This window comes from Cryptomeria japonica, chromosome 8 (genome assembly GCF_030272615.1).
Source record: "Cryptomeria japonica chromosome 8, Sugi_1.0, whole genome shotgun sequence".
Classification (NCBI taxonomy): domain Eukaryota; kingdom Viridiplantae; phylum Streptophyta; class Pinopsida; order Cupressales; family Cupressaceae; genus Cryptomeria; species Cryptomeria japonica.
Window position 1 is genome coordinate 332,021,217 of NC_081412.1, and position 22,634 is coordinate 332,043,850.

Here is a 22,634-nt window from a genome sequence, read left to right on the forward strand (position 1 = left end):
ACTACTTCTCCTTTGCCTACAACTGCTACAGGAAGTGAGTTGATGACTTTGCCTCCATGGCTTAGTTCTTTCACCCCGAAAAGAAAGAAGCAAGAGATCTCACCTGATGCCTTCGACTACCAGCAACTCAAACAGTCCAGATCCAAAGTTGCTAAGAAGGCGAAGACCATTTCCAGGATAACTGTTGATAGCAACAAGATGAAGGTAGCTGAAATTGTGGAACCTATTGCGGATAAACCACTTGAGGAAATGTCAGTTGCTGATTATAGGGTTACAAAGGTAGAATTGGGCAAGCAAACACATGAGGTTATTAAACATGATGCTCAGTTTTCTGTTGCTTCACTAGTGCAAAGATGTGACGATCTTCTTGCTAAGAAAAACAAGCTAGAAGAAGAAAATCGACAGCTCATGACAGCCATCCATAAAATCACAAAACCTGCTGCCGAAGGGAGTAACTCTATTGGTTCTTCTGGTTCCCAAGAATCGATTCGTGGAGTGGAAAGAGCTGCTCAGAAAGTACAAGCACTGGATTCCTGGGTTGATCAGCTTCATGATCAATGCGTGCAAGTTATAAAAGACATTTTTCAAATAATGTCTAAGCTGGAAACCATTGAGGAGAAATTAGATCAGACTTCTAACACTTTCAAAAAGAATTTGGGAAGTGTTGATAAAAGTCTGGCAATCTGGCGTACCATGCCCCAACAACAGCTCAATATCCTGCAGGATCACGCCATCATTTCTTCCAGGGTCATGTACTTGGAATTCGAGGAACTCATGGAAAATAAAACTCTTGTTCTTAAATCCCTCATCGAAGAGATCAGCGATGCAAGGAAATTCCGGGATGAAATTTATCAAGGTATTGTTTCACATTGTGAAAGGGTCTCTTGCAACATAGTAAGTCAGGATGGAGAGCTAATTCCAGAAGAAGAGGTTCTTGCAGATTTACAGATGAGGATTCACAGTGAATGGAGAAGTGAACAATTCTCAGCAGTTTCAATTCAAACATTGATGAAACACCAAGCCTTCTTGCATGAGATTCAGTCCATCTTGGATAAAGACAATTCCGCGCTTCTCCGCTGCCACGACACTATTGTGAAGACTATGGTAGTTGCTAAGAACACTCATGAACCGAATCCCGAGGAACTACAAGCAAGCATCCGGAAGTTTCAAGGATTCATGTCTTCACAAAATTCAACTTAAGTGTTTTTCAGCACTTAGTTGAATCTTCTCTCTTTTTGTAATTTCTTAGTTGTAATTTTGTTTTAACAAGATACATGTAAAAGTAGTTTATGTAAAATGCAAGTTACACATTACTTGTACTTTTGTAATTACATGTAAGTTAACAACAAGTTGTGTCCGATTAGGACTGTAGTTAGTTAGAATAACTCTTAGTTAGTTAATGAAGTCTCAGTTATTTATTGAATGAGTCTTGGTGGTTGAGAGAATCTCTCAAGTTAGTTAGGATCCTCCCACCTTTTTCTCAAGGCTCCTATTCTATAAATACTTGAGAGGTCCATTGTAATTTTTATCTTTTTGAAAGCAAGCAAAAACTCTGCCAAATTTACAGCAAGAAGTCTTTGAGCTTATGAATGTGAATTGAAGGTTTTGGAAGAATAATAAAGAAGGATTACTCAAGTTTTGAGTCTTTGAGCTACATGTTTGAGTTTGAATCTTTTTATTTCTTCTATGCAAAGTGTTTCTAAAGGAGCTTAGTCCAATCTGATTTGAAGTCTTTGAGCTGCAAGTAGAGAAGATTAATTAGAATAGGAAACTCTCTTGAAGGAGCAGCAAGTCTTTGAGCTTGCGTCCATTCTTGAGGAAAATTATTGTTTGATAAGAAATAGCAGCAAGTCTTTGAGCTCGCATTATTTCTTGTCTTTATGTTGAAAGAATAGATTATTCCAGTCTTTGAGCTGTTATCTTTTATTCGTTGTAAATTTTAGTATAGCAAAGGGTAGATAGGACTTCCAATAGTCAAGTCTTTGAGCTTGATATTGCTGTCCCGTCCCGAAGGAAGTGACGGAAGTCTTTGCGCTTTCAGGAAACTTCATTTCCTTTCTCTCATTTCACTTGAAAGTAATTACTGCTGTTCATATTCAATCGCTATCCTTTTCTGTGAAGAGAAAAGGATATTGTCTTTCTTAAAAAAGAAGAAAGACTGCTGTCCCATCCTGTTTTTATTTCAGTTTTAGTTAGATAGGGGGAGCCTTCCCTTAATTAGGAGAGTTTTTAGTCGTGTGCTGTGGTTGAAACCACAATTTTGTATATTTCCCCTAAGTGTACAAAATTTTCAACCAACAGTACTACTATCCAGCCTTACAATAAAGAGATACAAAGAAAAGAAAAGAGAGATTATACTATCCAATACTGATGAATTCCTCCAAGCTTAACACAATTAGCAAACTCAAACACACCCACAAAGAAATAACACACCACTAATCACTAAACTGAAAATACAATCTGCTATCTGCATAACACGTAGAAAATAGCCACTACCAAATTCACTATTATGCTCATAACTCGCCTTAAACTTCACAGAATGACACAAGAATAGAAGCAAATGAAAGCTAAGACTAAGGCGATGCAACCGGAAACTCAAACTTGCACCGCGAACATCACCAACAACCGGCACACAACCCAAGGCAGACAAGGAATGGTATAGCCAGCAGTAGAAAATCAATTTGCAACTAAAAATCAGAATGCACACCAAAAGAGACACTAAAGTAAAAGAAGGATCACCCTCCAAATACACTTCCAACAAGCTAATACCCAAAATGATCGATTGCACAAGCAGGGAGATATGAACCAATCTTTGCTTCAGCCACACCAAAAACCAGCAACACTAAAAACCACACCACACTGAAAAACTTAAAATGCACACTGAAAACTTCACCAACAATCCACCACTTAGCTAGGTACTATGTCTCAAGTATGAAACTGGCTAAACTAGGGAGCCACAACTCCAAAGCTCAAGTTCACTCACCATTCCGGCAACATAACGATATGATTTCTTCAAGATAATAAAATGAGGAGCCCATCCCTTGTATTTATAGATTTTTCAAACTCAAATTCACTTGAAATGGCACCCAAATTTCCTTTCATTCATTTGCATTTCATTACATGTCCCCCTCAAGACATGGCATCCCCTTTTCCAGCCTCCCTAGTCGAACTTTTCCCAAGGAAATCGCCATGTTATGACACCAACATTACAAAGCATAAATACCTTCATCTTTTATGCCATCAGCTAAGCTAAGGGAAATAAAAATGTGACTTAGGATAAATAACATAATATTTTCCTTCCTAAGTCATACTTCCAAAATATAATCAGTGAAATAATTAAATATTAAACTTTAGAATAAAATAATAATATTTAATTAGCAATTAAAAATCAACCACTGATTGCTGCCAAATCAACCATGTGAACGGAAGTGTAGAAAACACTAATCTAAACTAGATTGGAGCTCTGCTCAAGACTACCAAAAATAGCATTGCCCGAACTGACACTTACTAAAAATAGTAAGTCATGAAAACATCTCCGAAAGACATGCTTGTTGAACCCTATGAGAGAGATCGGAAAACCCTGGAAAACCCTCAAAATCCAATCAGCTGCCTACTTACTAGAAATAGTAAGTTCAAAAATCACTCCAAAACAGAATGCATGTTAAACCACCATGAAGCTCTCAAAAAACCCAGAAGGAATCCTTAGTTCTTTTTCCCAAACTCCAACCAGAACATCCCTGAAAACTGCGAAGAATCCTCCTAGAAAATAGGAAACCCTAATTCCTCATTCCAATCAGCCTACAAGTCTCTGGAATAGGCCAATGGACCACTGATTACTCCTTACTGAGAAGGGGACATTACACTTGTCGAGTCTGCGCCAAGTCCGAGTCTTATTTCTATGTTCTGATCACATGCATCCAAACTAGAGTCTTTGGAAAATGTTGTGAGCCAACTCCAACAACAATGTAGCTCCAATGACTTTAAGGCTCATACAAATCTGGTACCAACACATAAGGATCTGCAACATTGAACAATTGTATCTCCAACACACAACAAGTCTAAAAATCACAAGGTCCAGATTGAAAACTCCAATCTGAAATGGATTGAACAACGCCCAAAATAAAACATATCAATCTGAAGAATGAAACAGTAACATTCAGATACACAATAGCAATTGCACTTTGAGTATTGACTCTTAGTATGGAACTGGACACTATTCCTAGTCAGGGGGAATTTTCTAAGTGCAGCAATAGTAGATACAGAGCTAAACCAAACTCACCATCCCTTGAAAATCTGCCTAGAACTCCTTTTTTCCAAACTTTAATTAACCTAGCATTGTAGAGGTATGGATCACTGTAGTAGTGTTACAGATCATTGTAGCAATGGTATGGATCCCTATAGCATGCTATCAAAATTCATAAAATCTTCAAATCTTCACAAATTTCACTTTGAGTATTGACTCTTAGTATGGGACTGGACACTATTCCTAGTCAGAGGGAATTTTCTAAGTGCAGCAATAGTAGATACAAAGCTAAACCAAACTCACCATCCCTTGAAAATCTGCCTAGAACTCCTTTTTCCAAACTTTAATTAACCTAGCATTGTAGAGGTATGGATCACTGTAGTAGTGTTACAGATCATTGTAGCAATGGTATGGATCCCTATAGCATGCTATCAAAATTCATAAAATCTTCAAATCTTCACAAATTTCATTAAATCTTTACTAACTGATCAAATAAGCACAATGTGAATTTTGGAATGAATCCACCCAATAAGTTGAATGGGTTTTCATCCACACAACCAAGAAACTCCAATGGTTTTCATCCTCAAATTTCCTATAAATGAAAGCCAAAGCAATCAAGCTTCTCAGAGAGAAATTAAACAAATCAAGTATATCTCAAATGAGCTCCCAAGTGCCTTTTTATAATGATTTCATCCCAACACCTAATTAGGGTTTGCACATTTTAAATTAAAAGTGACTTTTAATATTTTATAATAACCATGTCTCCCAAAGCACCATTAAAAGTCACTTAATTAAATAACTTTTATAAAGTCGGTTTATTACATTAGACTATAGAATAACTTTATAAAGTCACTTTATCATATTAAATAACATAAACTTTTATATTTAATTTAAATTATTATTTGTTGTCCTCATTTTTGTTTCCAAAAATGAAGGACCACTACATTGAAATTTTTATGAAAAAATGAAAAATTTTACTCTATGGCATGCTTCCCGAGGCAGAATTTCGACTAATCCTTGGACTAGTTTAATCCTCAGTCCATTCTCGAACTACGTTTCAAATTTCGTCCAATTCTGGGTTCGTTTGCTATGCCTTTCCTTCAATTTCGGGTTTTAAAACCCCGACTGCAGGTGGAGAATTTTCTTCAAACTGCAAGTTTTAATGATATTCATTGTTTTGGTCTTTGTAGGGGAATTTTTGACTGATTACATGTGCACTTTTATTTCAAATATGTTACTTGTAATTTGTTTTAAGTTTCCCTTTTGTTGTTTTTATCTTTTTATTGTTTTTTTGGTCATGTTTAGTTAAAATAGGGATTTTTTGGCTCAACTGCAAGTAAACTTGCAGTTTGGTCAAAAAACCCCTACTTTAATGGTTGTCATATGTAATACGGATTTTAAATCCCCATTACATATGTGCAAGTGTTTCTAACTTGTTGTAGGGATTTTATTTCCCTTTTACAAGTATTTTAAACTTGTAGTTTGCTCCAAAAAACCCGATTTTGCCTTGCAAGTGCATTTTTGACAATTTTAAACTTGTCATTTGTCCAAAAAAACCCGATTTTGGCTTGATAAGTGAAAAAGTGAAAAATAAAACTTGCAATTTGTCTAAAAAAACCCGATTTTGGCTTGTAAGTGGAAAAAGTGAAAATAAAACTTGTTATTTTCTCCCCAAAACCCGATTTGCATGATTTTGGGTAATTCAAACTTGTTGTTTGTCTCCCAAAACCCGATTTGCATGAAAAATCGATTTGTTGAAGATTTCAAAGCAATTTTTTGTGGAGATTTTTTAGGGAGGAAAGGCGTTTTTGCTTCTACCCTATTTTCATGCAATCATGAACATCTTTCACGCCAAATGGAGGTTATATTGACTAGTTTTTTGCCCTAGATCAGCAAACACGTTTTTATTTAATGCCACGTTTTGGGGGATTAGAACTTATTATAGCTGCAATTTCCTAAAGCGTTTTACCCTCTCTCACCTAGGCGTGGAGTTTGGGAGGAGTTTTAAGCTATTAAATGATGTCCTCCAATATGCAACAAGTGCCACGTTTTTTCCTCCACGTGAATCATTACGGTTGCATTTTAGAAATGTTGAATGCCACGCATCTTCAAGGACATGGATCGTTTTAGTTTGAAGCACCAAGGCGTTGAGGTTTAGGAAGCATTCAAGCATTTTTTATGACATTTTGCTCTTGCTTGGTACCACGTTTTTCCATATAAGACGTTTTTACAAAAAAAGTGGTAAGGGTTTGGCATTCTGGATTGCTCCTTTTTACCGGTTTTGCTTCTTCATTCCAAGAATTGTTGCATTATTGGAGAAGCATTTTGCATTTTTAAGAAAGGTATGTTCTCTTTCCTTTCTTTCCTTCATTTTATTATTTTCTTGTTTTCTTTATTTTCATTCTTAATTACATTTTTGGCATGTGTTGATTCTTCCCCCAAAAATTGGTTTTTGTGAAAGAAATCTTCCCCTTGGTATGCAATTTATGAATTGCATTGTTCTTCCCAAAATTCCCCCTTTACTTGTATTCGGGATTTTTAATCTCAATTACAAGTTCGCTGGAAATTCTTGTTCTTCCCCTACGGTTAAGGAATTTAACCATTTTTGGTTAAAATTCCAAGTTGAAAAGTGTAAAATACCCCTCCCTTGCAAATTCGGATTTTAAAAACCGGATTACATGTTGAAGAGTTCTTCCCATTTTCATGAAAATGACTTTCCCGGATTTTCCCATTTCTATCCATTCATGTTCCCCATATCCGTACTACTCATTTCCATCATTTCCCGCAAGTCAAAATCTCATTTTTCTTCTATTTCTCCATTTTCGAATTTACAAGTGTACTTGTATTCGGGTTTTAAAACCCCGATTGCATGTATGTCCTTTCCAACTTGTATACTTGCGAAAATTCTCCCAAGATCCGAAATTGGTCAGAGTCAAGATTTTCCCATTTCTACATATTTCCCCTCTTCCTTTCACAAAATCGTGAAATTCAAGAATCAAAGTTTTACCCATTTGAAGAAGAAAGAATGATATTTGTAGCTGACTATGATGTTGCCTTAACTCTTTTAAGTCTTCATCACAGCATTCCAGGTTCACAATCAATGTCAGATTTGCCAGCATCTCCAACTCCAAAGAAAATGAAATACAAATATGACAAATATCAGAATGAGGTTGCACCTTCCCAGGTTTCTTCTCCTTTGGATCGCATCAGAGACATGGAGATAGGGCACGTTGATATGGCAGAATTCATCAACAGGGTAGAAGATCCATAGGATAACAACTTGCAGCGGCTATTGGACAGCCATATCCATCATGCATCTTCCTTCCCAGTGGCTGCCCTAGATCCTGAGTTCGTTCTTGCATGCGCCCATCATTTTGACAAGGATTCAAGAGTCATCAAAAATGATGATGGTGAAGCTATAATTCGTCTTGATGCGGATACAATCGAGAAGGTCTTCAGAATACCTCCTGCACCTGTTTATATGGAAATCACCAAAGAAAGTGCAGCAGAGTATTATGTGAAAAGGGAAAAAGATAGCAAGCGACACATAAATAGGTGGATCCAAGAGCCACGACCTTCCTTCTCAAGGTGGGCAAAGTTGTACCATTGTGATTTCAAATGGGAGATAGGAGACACCATCACTCTTCTCAGCAGGATGATGGGCCTTGAGCATTCCAATGTCTTTGAGCCATGGATGTATCAATTCATTATGTTCATACGACAGTCACATCACATTTCATGGGGTGAAGTCATCGGCGATGCCTTATGCGAACAACCTGCAGCAGTTCCTACCACCATGACCTTCTTCATGAATTCTTATTTGGTATACTTAGCAGCATCACTTAGACACTTTCCAGGTCTTTCTACCAAGGGTGATCGCTTGCTTATACCAGTTTGGGAATATTATGACCAGTTGCCATTGAAACCCACCAGACTGCATTTTAGAAGGGTCCAAGATGCATTCTTCGGATATTTCATGTGTCAGTTTGACATGGATCTCAGGAACAAAAGAGTATCAGATGAGGCATGGGTCAAGGTATCTGAGTATGGGTGTTTCTCACCTTCACTTATATGAGGATTGGATGCTATGATGGTCAGCCATACATACTTCCAAGATACCCAACCGATAAGATAATTCTTATGGAGTTGGGAAGACAGATCATGGCTGTTCATACTTTTCAGTCTGCTAGACACAAGGTTGGAATGGGGATCTCTACCACAAACCCATTAAAAATTGGTCGATACTCCCTCGTCACATCTGTGAAGGCTAAGGCCATGGAGGCTGAATTGCAGGAAATCAAGCTTAAGAGGTTCAAACCCAGAGCTGATTTTGATTATAGAGGTATGAAGGAGAAGATCAAGAAATCCTTTGTGCATGTTCATCACATTGAAGACATTTGGGTAGATCTCCGCACAGAAGCCAAAATTTTGAAGATGGATTACTGCAGGCTCACTGTTGAGCAAATTGTTGACTTGAACTTGGCAGATATCCCACAAGGGATGATTGATGACGGGCATATACTTGATCCTGAATACATTTCACGGAAGGTTGAGGAAGCTCCACTTCCATTGATCCAATGGTCACACAAGGAGTGCGTCTCCATCCTTGACAGATTTCAGCCTATCTTGGCCAACACTAACGCATGGCTGAAAAGTAATGCTGTTAGACTTATCAAAATCAAGGTTGGTAAAGAAGATGATTCTACGGGGCCTCTTGGACGAAAGTCTGAGATTCAGATTGATAACAAGGAGGGTGCTTCATCTTCAGGCACAAGGATCAAGTTACGAGTCAGTCGTGAAGTAGTGCTTCCTCCTGAGGAGACGACTATTCGTGGGAAGGAGAAATCACGGTTCCATGTTCAGGTGATCGATCTGGATAATCCAGAAGAGGGGCAGCAATCTGACGATGCTCCTAAGTCTCCAGTTTCAGACTCGCCTCACGAGGTCATTCCTCCAGTTTCCATTGAGATGCCTCTTTCACCTCCTGATTTGCTCGTAGATGAGTCTCCTCAGAATGCAATTCCCATTTCAGCATATGAGCCTTCTCCTGATCGACAACAAGAAAGTGTGTTGAAAGTTCCTGAAGATAATCCCACTTGCATTCAGTTATCAGAAATTGATACTTCCACTTCTAGTTTTGAAGAATTCATGAGGCAATCTTCATGTTCATTGGTAACTGAGCAAACCGTGGTTGCTGTCCAAATAGATATCCCTCCCAGGGTGACCACAGTAATTCAAACAGAAACTGCTTCTCCTTTACCTACGGCTGCTACTGGAAGTGAGTTGATGACTTTGCCTCCATGGCTTAGTTCTTTCACCCCGAAAAGGAAGAAGCAAGAGATCTCACCTAATGACTTTGACTACTAGCAACTCAAACAGTCCAGATCCAAAGTTGCTAAGAAGGCCAAGACTATCTCTAGGGTAACTGTTGATAGTAACAAGATGAAAGTAGCTGAAATTGTGGAACCTATTGCAGATAAGCCACTTGATGAAATGTCAGTTGTTGATTATAAGGTTACAAGGATAGAATTGGGCAAGCAAACACATAAGGTCATTAAACATGATGCTCAGTTTTCTGTTTCTTCACTGGTGCAAAGGTGTGACGATCTTCTTGCGAAGAAGGACAAGCTAGAAGAGGAAAACCGACAGCTTATGGCAGCCATTCATAAAATCACAAAACCTGTTGCTGAAGGGAGTAACTCCATAGGTTCTTCTGGTTCCCAAGAATCGATTCGTGGAGTGGAAAGGGCTGCTCAGAAAGTACAAGCACTGGATTCCTAGGTTGATCAGCTTCATGATCAATGTGTACAAGTAGTAAAAGACATTTTTCAAATAATGTCTAAGTTGGAAACCATTGAGGAGAAACTGGATCAGACTTCTAACACTTTCAAAAAGAATCTAGAAAGTGTTGAGAAAAGTCTGACAATCTGGCATACCATGCCCCAACAACAGCTGAGTATTTTGCAGGAGCACGCCATCATCTCTTCCAGGGTCATGTACTTGGAATTTGAAGAACTCATGGAAAACAAGACCCTTGTTCTTAAATCCCTCATTGAGGAGATCGGTGATGCAAGGAGATTTCGGGATGAAGTCTATCGAGGTATTGTCTCACATTGTGAAAGGGCCTCTTGCAATATAGTAAGTCAAGATGGAGAGCTGATTCCAAAAGAAGAAGTTCTTGTTGATTTACAGATGAGGATTCATAATGAATGGAGGAGCGAACAATTCTCAGCAGCTTCAATTCAAGCATTGATGAAACACCAAGCCTTTTTGCATGAAATCCAGTCTATCCTGGATAAAAACAATTCCGCGCTCCTCCGTTGTCACGACACTATTGTGAAGACTATGGTTGTTGCCAAGAACACCCATGAACCGAATCCTAAGGAATTACAAGCGAGCATCCGAAAATTTCAAGGATTCGTGTCTTCACAAAATGCAACTTAAGTGTTTTTCAACACTTAGTTGAATTTTCCCTTTTTTGTAATCTTTAGTTGTAATTTTGTTTTGACAAGTTACATGTAAAAGTAATTTTTGTAAAATGCAAGTTACACATTACTTGCACTTTTGTAATTACATGTAAGGCAACTACAAGTTGTGTTCGATTAGGACTGTAGTTGGAATAAGTCTTAGTTAGTTGGAGTAACTCTTAGTTAGTTAATGAAGTCTCAGTTATTTATTGGATGAGTCTTGGTGGTTGAGAGAATCTCTCTAGTTAGGATCCTCCCACCTTTTTCTCAAGGCTCCTCTTCTATAAATACTTGAGGGTCCATTGTAAATATATCTTTTGGAAAGCAAGCAAAAACTCTGCCAAATTTACAGCAAGAAGTCTTTGAGCTTATGTATGTGGATTGAAAGTTTTTGAAGAATAATAAAGAAGGATTACTCAAGTTTTGAGTCTTTGAGCTACATGTTTGAGTTTGAATCTTTTTATTTCTTCTATGCAAAGTATTTCTAAAGGAGCTTAGTCTAATCTGATTTGAAGTCTTTGAGCTGCAAGTAGAGAAGTTTAATTAAAATAGGAAAATCTCTAGAAGGAGCAGCAAGTCTTTGAGCTTGCGTCCATTCTTGAGAAAAATTATTGTTTGATAAGAAATAGCAGCAAGTCTTTGAGCTTGCATTATTTCTTGTCTTTGTGTTGAAAGAATAGATTATTCCAGTCTTTGAGTTGTTATCTTTTATTCGTTGTAAAAATTTAGTATAGCAAAGGGTAGATAGGACTTCCAATAGTCAAGCCTTTGAGCTTGATATTGCTGTCCCGTCCCGAAGGAAGTGACGGAAGTCTTTGCGCTTTCAGGAAACTTCATTTCCTTTCTCTTATTTCACTTGAAAGTGGTTACTGCTGTTATTCAATCGCTATCCTTTTCTATGAAGAGAATAGGATATTGTCTTTCTTGAAAAAAGAAGAAAGATTGTTGTCCCATCCTATTTTATTTTCCAAGTTGTAGTTAGATAGGGGGAGCCTTCACTTAATTAGGAGAGTTTTTACTCGTGTGCTATGGTTGAAACCACAATTTTGTATATTTCCGCAAGTGTACAAAATTTTCAACCAACATTATTCAAATGGTATTTAATATAATATCCATAAACCTCCAGTCGCCATGACACTATCAACTTCTGCAATAACTGACTATCCAAAAACAGCCATAATACCAACTAATCATCTTGTGACTTACTAGAAATAGTAAAAGTGACCAAAAAGATCTCTAGAAGGTACACACAAAACCTGGTGACTGAAGATATTGCATGCTGAAGCTGGGAGGATATTGAACTATGACCAATTGCCAGAAATAATGGTTTCTATAATAGTATTTGTTAATAATAGTAAGTCAACTCAGACTCCCAATTGACAAAACAGTGTCAAAACTAACACTTAATAAAAATAGTAAGTTTTGGACCAGTTGCCCAAAATCACCCTAAAAAGTGTTAGACAACTCTAAAACATTCTCTGAGAAACTAGAAACCTCCAAGAATAGGCCAACATTATCAAAATTGGAAGGCGCAAAAATGGGGACATTACAGTCCGCCCTTCTCAAAGATTGGTTGCCCTTAAGCAATCTACATCTGCATACCAAACCCACTGCTATTTGCACCTGTATGTAGATCAGAATATCAGGATCCCATATCAATCTCAAAGATATGGCTCCACCATTCCATTGTGCCACTCTACCATAATTGTCATCAATCTGTAGCAACCTAGGAAGCATTCCATCTATCATGAAAATCTTTGGATCCCAGATTGAGAATCATAATATATTCTGAGAGTGGCCAAATAAGTATGCCCGCAAAAATCACCAAAGGGAGTATCCTCAAGTTGCTGACAACTCCGTGTAACATAACCACCCATGGGAGTGCTCCACTTGGATCCCACAGGCAAAATGGCCATCCACCTTCCCCAATATCTGAAAACTCCCATTGCTCTACATTGACTACAAGTGGAATGCCAAACTACCACATCACTACCTCCCTATCTTGTATCCCGAAATAGAGACCAATCCACCATATGCTGCTGTTATAGATCAAAATAGCATCTACCCAACTGAGAACCTCACTCCAAATGAAGCAACAAGTGCCTCCAAGGGCAAAGGATGATGTGAGCTCATCAATATGCCAATCTCCAACAAGGAAAGGATGATACAAACCTCTCCATCCCCTCCAATCAGCTTTTATCCCCAAAAGACAATCTGAAATCTCTGTAACACCAATGTGTGGACCACAACCCAATGAATTAGGGTTGAAATGCTTCTTTTGATACATACCTCATACCCTAACAACAAATCAGCTCCATACTTCGATAATGCATCATGAGGGAATAGTGTATCAATGGCCTCTCCAAGAGTGTCCACATGCTCAAACAATCCTAAATCAGCAATGCCACCATCCATGTACACCCCTTCGTAGGCAGGTCCAAAAGATGTAAGCTCTACCTGGTGAGCCTCTAGAAGAGATAACCCCTCAAACTCTCCACAAACGTCCAAGGCTTCTACCAAATTTGAATCACTTATGTCTCCCTCTACATGTCAAAGTATAACACTAGTGGCTGGTCCTCCAGGTGTGTGCTCAACTATCTCTTATGTAGCTATATACACCAAGTGTGTTCTCAATTGACTCTCCCTCAAAGGTGACTCATGATCTCCATGGTGCAGGTTGTGTGTATACTCAATAATTTCAGAATCATAAATATTGTCAAGCCCATGCAGATCTAAAAGCTCTTCATGCTTGACCATCATAAGGGGTTCTCCTCTTATACCATGAGTACCACTCTCATCCTCAAGTGTTATGGCAGCCATAGAAGACTGGATTTCTACCATGGATGATGATGATTGAGCCAAACTCAATTCTTTACAGAGCTCATCAATCGGAATTTCTGATTCTTGAAGGGCCATTTGAGTGCTCTCCAAAGAATCTTGGGTAACCTTAAGCTCATTAGTAATCTTATCTACCTCCTCTTCTTTCCCTTTCAACACATCAAAATAGATCTCACCAAGCATGAAAAGGTGATCTCTATTGGAAAGTAGTTGTAGGTAATTGGTCTTCATTACCACTAACGCTTCTCTAAGTGCTTGTAAATCTAAAAGGGAAAGTTCACCACCGAGGTCCATATGTATCCTTGAAGACCTCCAACAACATTTTTCCATCAACTTGTGTGTGTCATCACAATGTTCAATGGCTGCAATGAGATGGTCTTCATTTACCTTCAACTGTCCTGCCAAATGATAGGACTCCTGAGACCTATCAACCCCATACAAATTTTCTGATTTATGATCAGTATCATGCAACACGAAATCAGATTTGTTTTAAAGGTTAATATCAACACCATCAATGCTATTAATGCCATCCTTCATGCACAACTGTGTAGGTGAAGTTAGAACAGCACTATGGTCAAAAATAGATACATCCAAAACAAGATCCACGTCATATGTAGGGATCATCTCACCCGGACCAACATAAGCATCAACACTCACATAAAATGTGGACTTATCATCATTGGCTGACTGGAAAACATTTTTAATTATACTATCAATATGTCCATCATATGCACTAGTGTGATCAACCTCGTAGGATAGCTCTATCTCAAGGCTTCCTACCAAGAAAATCATGCAATCATTACCTAAAATAACATCTTTTACATGACTGAAAATTGCACTTTCAAGTGAAAATCATTCCTCAGATGTGACTCTATAGATGACTGATTTTCTGATTTGGCAACCTCCGTGACAACATCTCCTTCAATCTTCATGTACTCTTCATCTATAGCTTCAATAGGTGACTCTCCTATGTCCTTGTCCTTATAGGGCTGAAGTGAACTTGTGGTTCTATTTTCTTTAGAGATAAGAATCCAATCTCCCAGGCATGTTGACTTATTTTTATCTTCTCCAAAAGAACCTATAGGCTGCAAGTCACAAACAAGTGCTTCTTCTTCCTTCACTAACCCTTCTTCAAAGGTAACTTATGATTTTTCTTTCATTATCCTTCTGATGTACTTCACCATGCCCATTCTACCAGGTCTCAAGGTTACAACCAAACTTAAGAAATCATCAAAGGAAATCAAGTTTTCAAAACTCTCAGGCATGCTTTGGTACTCTTCAAAGAGTTGGATAGCTTCCTATTCATAACTCTTGTTCCGATCTTCAACCCTGCTAAAATCCATTGTTGTACCTCTGAATGTCATTGAATCTCCCTACAGGATGGCAGGAACTTGGGCTTTGATACCACTGTTATGTCCCACCCTATTCTGGTACTAAATTTTTTGCCTTTTCCAATATGTGTAATTTCGTCAAACAATTTGGTTGCATTGGATAAATGTGTTGTTTCAGATTATATGTTTCCAAATTTCATTCAAGACTCATTGCAATGATGTTTAGAATATTTTTAACTTAACATATTGAAAGAACAAGAGCATAGAATCATTAAGATCATTATTTAACATTCAAATCAGATTGCACATCATCAAAAGGTTGACTGATTACAAAATTACAGATCTGGAAATGCAGATTTGATTGTACTTTGCAAGTATCAACACCCTTGGTAGTCTAAAGTCTGATCACATGCATCCAAAATAGAGTCTTTGGAAAATATTGTGAGCCAACTCCAACAACAATGCAGTCCCAATGACTTCAAGGCTCATACAAATTTGCTACCAACAAGGATCTGCAACATTGAACAGTACTATCTCCAACACACAGCAAATCTGAAACCCGCAAGGTCCAGGTTGAAAACTCCAATCTGAAATGGATTGAACAATGCCCAAAAGAAAACATTTCAGTCTGAAGAATGGAATAGTAACATTCAGATACATAGCAACACTTGTACTCTAAGCATTGACTGTCAATATGGGGCTGGACACTATTCCTGAATAGGGGGAATTTTCTAAGTGCAGCAACAGTAGATACAGAGCTAAACCAAACTCGCAACTCCTTGAAAATCTGCCCAGAACTTTTTCCAAACTATAATTAACCTAGCACTGTAGCGGTACAGCTCACTGTAGCAGAAGTACAAATCACTGTAGCAGTGGTACAAATCACTGTCACTGTAGCAATGGTATGGATCACTGTAGCATGCTATCAAAATTCATAAATTCTTCAAATCTTCACAAATTTTAATAAATCTTTACTAACTGATCAAATAAGCACAATGTGAATTCTGGAATGAATCCACCCAATAGGTTGAATGGATTTTCGTCCACACAACTGAGAAACTTCAAGGGTTTCCATCCTCAGATTTCCTATAAATGAAAGCCAAAGCTCTCAAGCTTCTCCAAGAGAAATTAAATAAACAAAATATAGCTCAAATGAGCTCCCAAGTGCCTTTTTATAATGATTTCATCCCGACACCCTAATTAGGGTTTGCACATTTTAAATTAATAGTGACTTTTAATATTTAATAATATCCATGTCTCCCAAAGCACCATTAAAAGTCACGTTGTCACATTAATTTATAAAATAACTTTATAAAATCACTTTATCATATTAAATAACATAAAGTTAAATGTTTAATTTAACTTTATTATTCAAATGTTATTTAATATAATATCCATAAAACTCCAGTTGCCATGACACTATGAACTTCTGCAATAACTGACTATCCAGAAATAGCCATGATACCCACTAATCATCCTATGACTTACTGTAAATTGTAAGTATACACAAAAGTGACCAAAAAGAGCTCTGGAAGGTGCACACAAAACCTACTGACTGAAGATGTTGCATGCTGAAGCTGGGAGGAGACTAAACTATGACCAACTACTGAAAATAGCGGTTACTAAAAATAGTAAATCAGCTCCGACTCACAACTGACCAAACGGTGTCGAAATTGACACTTACTAAAAATAGTAAGTCTCAGACCAGTTGCCCAAAATCACCCCAAAAAGTGTCAAACAACTCCAAAACATTCTTTGAGAAACTAGAAACCTTGAGGAACAGTCCAACCCTATCGAAATTGGAAGGCATAAAAATGGGGACAACTAAAACTAGAACTTAGACAACGAGAATCATCATTATTAAATGCCAATTGATAAACATGACTATTAAATATTAACTATCAATTGACATTTAATATTTATCTTTATGGCTATCATTTTGGCATTTGGCATTGATCAATGATGAAGTATCAAACTATCAAATGTATTTAGTTTTACAATTTTGTATTTGTTTTTTTAAATTTGTATGTAATATATGTGTGTGTGGACATACCCAAACCCACATATCCAAGGGCAAAAAAAATTGCCCGTATCCATACCCATGCCAATACCCGTACCGGCAACTTAGCAGTCAATACTCAACAAATTAAAAAATAAAGAAACCATGAAGTATAAGGATTTAAAGCTTTTATTTGCTCCATATACACTTCTTTCCTATTCATGTCTCTCTATTGTGTCAGTCTCCACCATTCCTAAGCCCTGAACTGTGCAGGAAACATGAGCAAAGGCGGGCACATGATTTACACTTAATTTTTTATGGTCTCATTTTTTAACACTCATTTGGTGTTTTGAACAGTCATGTTTGGCACGTCTGCACAGGAAGGGCATCATTTCCAGTCATGGGTTAAAGGACTGGCATTTTGTAGTTGAGTCTTTAAGGTTTTCTAAAGTTGCTTGTGACCAGGCACTAAGGGGGAATAACAGAAGGCTGAATCTTTGCCAAATCTGGGTTGCTGGGACTTGCCCAGGCCTGCTTGCCTCGAGACTTACCAAATGGCGAGTTTTGGATAAGTCTTGTAACTATGGTGTGAGGGGAAAATGAAATGATCATAATTTCTTCCTCTTCTATTGACTACACAAAAGATGTTAGAACTTAATAGTTTTAGTTTGTGAATTAAAGTAATTCTGGCATCTTTTTCAATGAAAATAATTCTTAACGTTCACCATTCTACAAAATTCCCAATATAAAGTTGAAAAGCATTTGATCCCTTTATCAATGAATGAAAATTTGAGTTGTGAAAATTGAGCAATCTTGAGGATGCAATGAGAACATTCATATTTTCAGTCCTTTTTTATTTCATTCAAATGAGTCAATTTCGTATTTTTATCCACTAAGAAAAGCTTGTAAGTCATTCTGGAAATGGCAATTTCGCCACCTATAAGATGTCACTCTAATGTAGAGCTATGCACAGGGCGTGTTGCTGGGCCTGTCAAACACTGCTGGAGTTCTAGCAGGTGTTCTCGGTACTGCAGCAACTGGATACATTTTACAAAATGGTCTGTATCTTTATAAATTAACTCAAAATCAAGCTAAATATACGTATCTGATTTGCAAATACTTATTAATTTTAGTTCTGCAGGATCCTGGGATGATGTATTCAAGGTGGCTGTTGGGTTATATCTGCTTGGAACTGTAATATGGAACACCTTTTCAACAGGAGAGCAGATCTTTGACTAGCGCTGATCTTCAAACTATTCTTGATTAGAATCTGCTAAATGACAAACCAAGGTAATCTGCTCTGAAGTAAGAACTTTCCCTTATCAACCTTTGCTAGAGGTTATGGCTTGAATTGCCCAGTAAATTAACCTTTTTCCCTGTTTCGATTCTCTATTTTAAAAAATTGAAAACAAGAGAAGAAACTTTTGGACTGAGGAATTTACAATCATTTGTATTATATATTTAAAGCAGTCCCTAAGGTGTGATACAGACCACTGAAACAATCAAGTGGCTTTCAGCAGGTGGGAGGCTGTTGATATTTTAGTGACCCAGCGGCTTATCCTCTCAACCAATGATAAAAATAAAAATGAGATTGGGACGTTGTATATATAGTATTACAGTGAATCCGACCTCTATTTTCAGTCTGAATATAATATAGATGCAATCAAGCGCAGTTAATCTAATGTCCGTTCAGAAGATGAACAGTTCCAGCAGCACGTGTCTGGCCAGCCAACCAAAGCGTGAAACCTTTTAACAATTTTATATTATTTAAAGTAATTGTGGTCAGATGGGAACATCGATGTCAAGGGCTAAGTGATCCCTTACTGCAAAAAAAAATAGAATCCATGTTATATGGTGCAGTGAATGGTCCTGCTAAGTGATCTAGAATGAACGGTCAGCTTCTTTCATGTTAATGAATAGTCCTGCTAAGCTTCTTTCATGTTAGAAATGCTAAGCTTCTTATGCTGTCCAAAACTGTCCAAAAAGCTTGTGAGAAATTAAAAATAGTCCTGCTAAGCTTCTTTCATGTTAGAAATGCTTTCACATAATGTCTATGCCAGCACAAACTGTGATTTAGAATGAATAGTCCTCGTTGTAGTCAGTTCCTATTCTTATGCTGTACTATTCCTTACAATCAAACATGTATCATATATACCTCAGAATGTTAAAATAGAGTTTTTTTTCAGTACATTGACACTGTCAACAGTATGGCGGAGCCTGCTTATGAATGTTATAGGTGGCGAAAATCATTTATTTCATCTTTCCCTCACCATGTTGAGTAAAATTACAATATATTCAACACGTCCTCTAAATGAAAATCTAATATTTACAAAAAAACCAATTAAACAGAACAGCATAGAAGAAACAGGAAACAACACGTCCTTTGAATTCATGTAAGATAAAGTAAAATCAAACTACCAAATATGAAGATGCTAATATTGTACATCATCTAAATCAAAAATGTCAACTCAATAACAAAAAGCAAGCGCTTAACCTAATGTGAATTAATAAATATAAATCTTTTGAATATTCGAATTGTAGATTAATTAAATGACTGATAGAAAAAGCTGAGTTAGGATATGAAGTTAAGATAGTTAAAATGGAAATTTGTAATCATAAAAATGAATTAAGGTTTAACATTATGTTAACTTTATGATATTGGACTACAAATTGTCACTTGTAAATGATGTTCTAATATTACATTTAATTTTATGATGCTTTGACAAACAACAAATTGGAGTGTTCTTCTATTTGAAGGAGAATGGAATCAATTTGAGTCAATTATAGTCAATTATGCACCACATAATCAAAATAATCATGTCATAAAATCATTATGAAGATCAAAATAAATTATAAAAAATGTGCAATATATTTTTCTCAATATTTCTTTCATAAATGTGGGTCAATGATAAGGAATTTAGACAACTAAAATGTAAAAATGTCATTTTTTCAATGCTTAAAGCACTCAAGAAAACTGTCCAAAAAGCTTGTGACATTCAAAACATGCACGCACAAACTTGTGTCATGCAAAATGGTTGTCATTAATAAATAAAATGGGGCCATCAAATTTAAGCTAAAATATAATAGAAAAATATAACATAAAAAGTGCAATACTAAATGCACCATCAATGGTCAAGATTTGAAGATAGAGATCAAACGGTGTATATTGAAAGTAAAGTTGCACAAATCTCACTTCCTCTATTTTTAAACCTAATAATAATGGTTCTCACATTATTTTTCATTTTTTAATAGGATTTTAAAGGTCATAGAAGGCTTTCACTAACATTTTGGGAGATTGGGAAGGTTTGTAAAGACTTTATGACCTCACTTAAGCCTTCTTGTTTATATTAATCCATTTGACATGTATAACCAAGTTAGCACAATAGAATTTATTATCAAGAGATCAAAATCATGAAATACATCCTTAATTAAAGTAAGCCCCCTCAAGCAAATAGTAGTCAAGAAGATCAAAGGACAAAGTAAGCAGTGGATTGACTCAGTGATATCAAAGGAAACCATCCAAGCACCAAATCAAACTTAGATTTATAGAACCTTAAGAATAATTAATCAAGAGATCTAATTAAATCAAGAGGGGGTCCTCATTTTTTTTATGCAAAGCATGGGGCATGTTTGCAAGGGCCCAACAAATGCTAACCAAAACAAAACAAAAATGGTCTAGAGCATTTCAAGTTTGGTAGACCAACCAAAGACCCTAAATCTCGTCTTAATCAATCACATCAGAAGGGTGAGTGCCAAGATAAACTAAGAGCAAGACTGATCAAAGTACAACTTCTGATGCTTTTGAATTCCAAGTGTGTGCATATGATTATCTTACCCTTTCTTAAGCATATAAGAACTTATCATTACAAACTAAAGATTGGGCTGCTTGAAGCTAATTTTTCTTTCAAATGTTCACTTGGACATAGCTTCTACTAATTATGAATCCATAGCCTCAATAGAGATTACGCAAATCACCCAGATAGTTAAGTTCTTGTGATATATAATTACTTTCTTAATTTTTCTATTTTTTATTTTTTTTATTTTTTCACTCTTTTCCTTTCTAATAATCTTTCAAATTTAGATCATTCTCTTATGGATATTTCTCAACTTCCAAGCAATGGAACTTTGTATTGGGTTGGGGATTAAGGGTGTACTGTCGTAAATTGTACACCCTTGCTAGGGTGGTACAATTCTACGCTTAGTTTAGCACTTGCCTTAGTGTGTTTGCATCTTGCATTGTAATTTCCCTTTAAGCATTTAATTAATTAATTTAATTAAATCTAAAGTCATATTTCATCACTACCCACATCATAAAATTAGGCCCTTTACCTTAAGTGTGCCCCTTTTTTATTGTATTCCTCCAATAAATCATTAAATCATAAACCCTAATTATGTCTTATTTCGACCTTTAAGGCCCGATTTCGCATATCAAATCATCTTGAAATCAGTTGTAACTTTGGGATTCACTCTAATATCATCATATCTAATGACCCTGAAAATTTGGTAAAAAGTTGGTCAGACCGTGCGTAAGTTATGCATGGTCCCCAACATTTTTCCCGAAATTTTGGGAGCATAGTTCTATGATATTATAATGCTTAACCCCAAGAAATTGGCAAAAAATTCAAATCCTAGTTCGGCCTAAAGACGAAATTAAGATCTAGGGTTTCATACATAAGAGCTCTCTTTCGTCATTTGAAGAACTAGAATTTTTTGGGCTAAGTTTTCTAGCAATCACAAGGAGTGTTCTATGTAGTGAATGAGAAGGTCTTTTGGAATCTTCAACAACATCTATCAAGCATTCTTTCATCAATTGGGGGCTTTTGAAGATGTAGGAAAGCAATAGAAGATCATCGACTAAAGATTGGGTTGTACCCCTCCCTTGGGGTTGGGTATGATTTCATGTCTTTGTATGAGCTTCATTACATCAATTTGCAAATTTACATTTATGTTTTAGATCACTTTGCATCATTGATTTAAAGCATTTACTTTGTCAATTACAAGAATTTAGGGTTCTCTTTAAATCATAGGGTTACTCTAGATTGTTTGCATTCATCATTTTAGGGTCTTGCACACACACAAGATTCCTTCACACACTATTTTACTATACAAATCAGCTATTTGTTGAGGTTGAAATCACCAGAATAGGGGTTTGACTAAGGCAAAACCCCATATAGCCACCCAAAACCCTATTTTCAGTTGCAAGTGTAGGTACAAGTACCTGGAAAACTTTCAAGACTACTAAAAGGCACAAGGACTGTCTTGAGGCCTCAGATCTATCCCAAAATCATCATGGACAGGGGCGTGGTGCCCTTGTCCCCCCACTTTCAGGTGAAATTTGACAGGTTGAGGGCTCAAAACATCAAGATTGCAGTCTCTCAGTTGCAGCTTCATGTTTGCAGAATCAAGACAGGGGTGTGGCACCCCTATCCCAGGCAGTTTGACATAGTTTTTGGTGCTAGGTACACATTCAAATTCCTCCCCCTTCTCTGCTTTCAGTATCTCAGTTTCAGTCTTGCAAGTTTCTACAATTTCAATTCATATATGCTTCATTTTTCATCTCCTAGTCTAGTTGATCAATCACACCCTATTTTTCACACCTTCTCTTCATATACAACAAGAGGAATAGAAACCCTGAGAGATAATCCTTGGCTCTCTCTTTCTCACAAGAAGTAGCCAAAGTGAGCTATCTCCCTAGGCTCTTTCATATTCCCTATATGTTGGCAAAAGTGAGATTAGGTCCTAGTCACCCGGTCTCA

At 36.9% G+C, this 22,634-nt stretch overlaps 1 protein-coding gene across 4 annotated transcripts in view; it reads left to right on the forward strand.

The window, feature by feature from the left end:
• The window catches only part of LOC131061524 (sodium-dependent phosphate transport protein 1, chloroplastic), a 313,012-nt gene extending 293,944 nt beyond the window's left edge, over positions 1–19,068 (forward strand). The window contains exons 10-12 of one of the 4 annotated variants that reach the window (XM_057995252.2): positions 17,852–17,936; positions 18,020–18,168; positions 18,346–19,068. In XM_057995252.2, the coding sequence (XP_057851235.1) occupies positions 17,852–17,936; positions 18,020–18,117 (183 nt within the window). In that variant the 3' untranslated portion in view covers positions 18,118–18,168; positions 18,346–19,068. The remainder of the gene's footprint in view (positions 1–17,851; positions 17,937–18,019; positions 18,169–18,345) is intronic. The other 3 variants (XM_057995254.2, XM_057995251.2, XM_057995250.2) reach the window with 3 other exon arrangements.
• Positions 19,069–22,634: the final 3,566 nt, after the last annotated feature.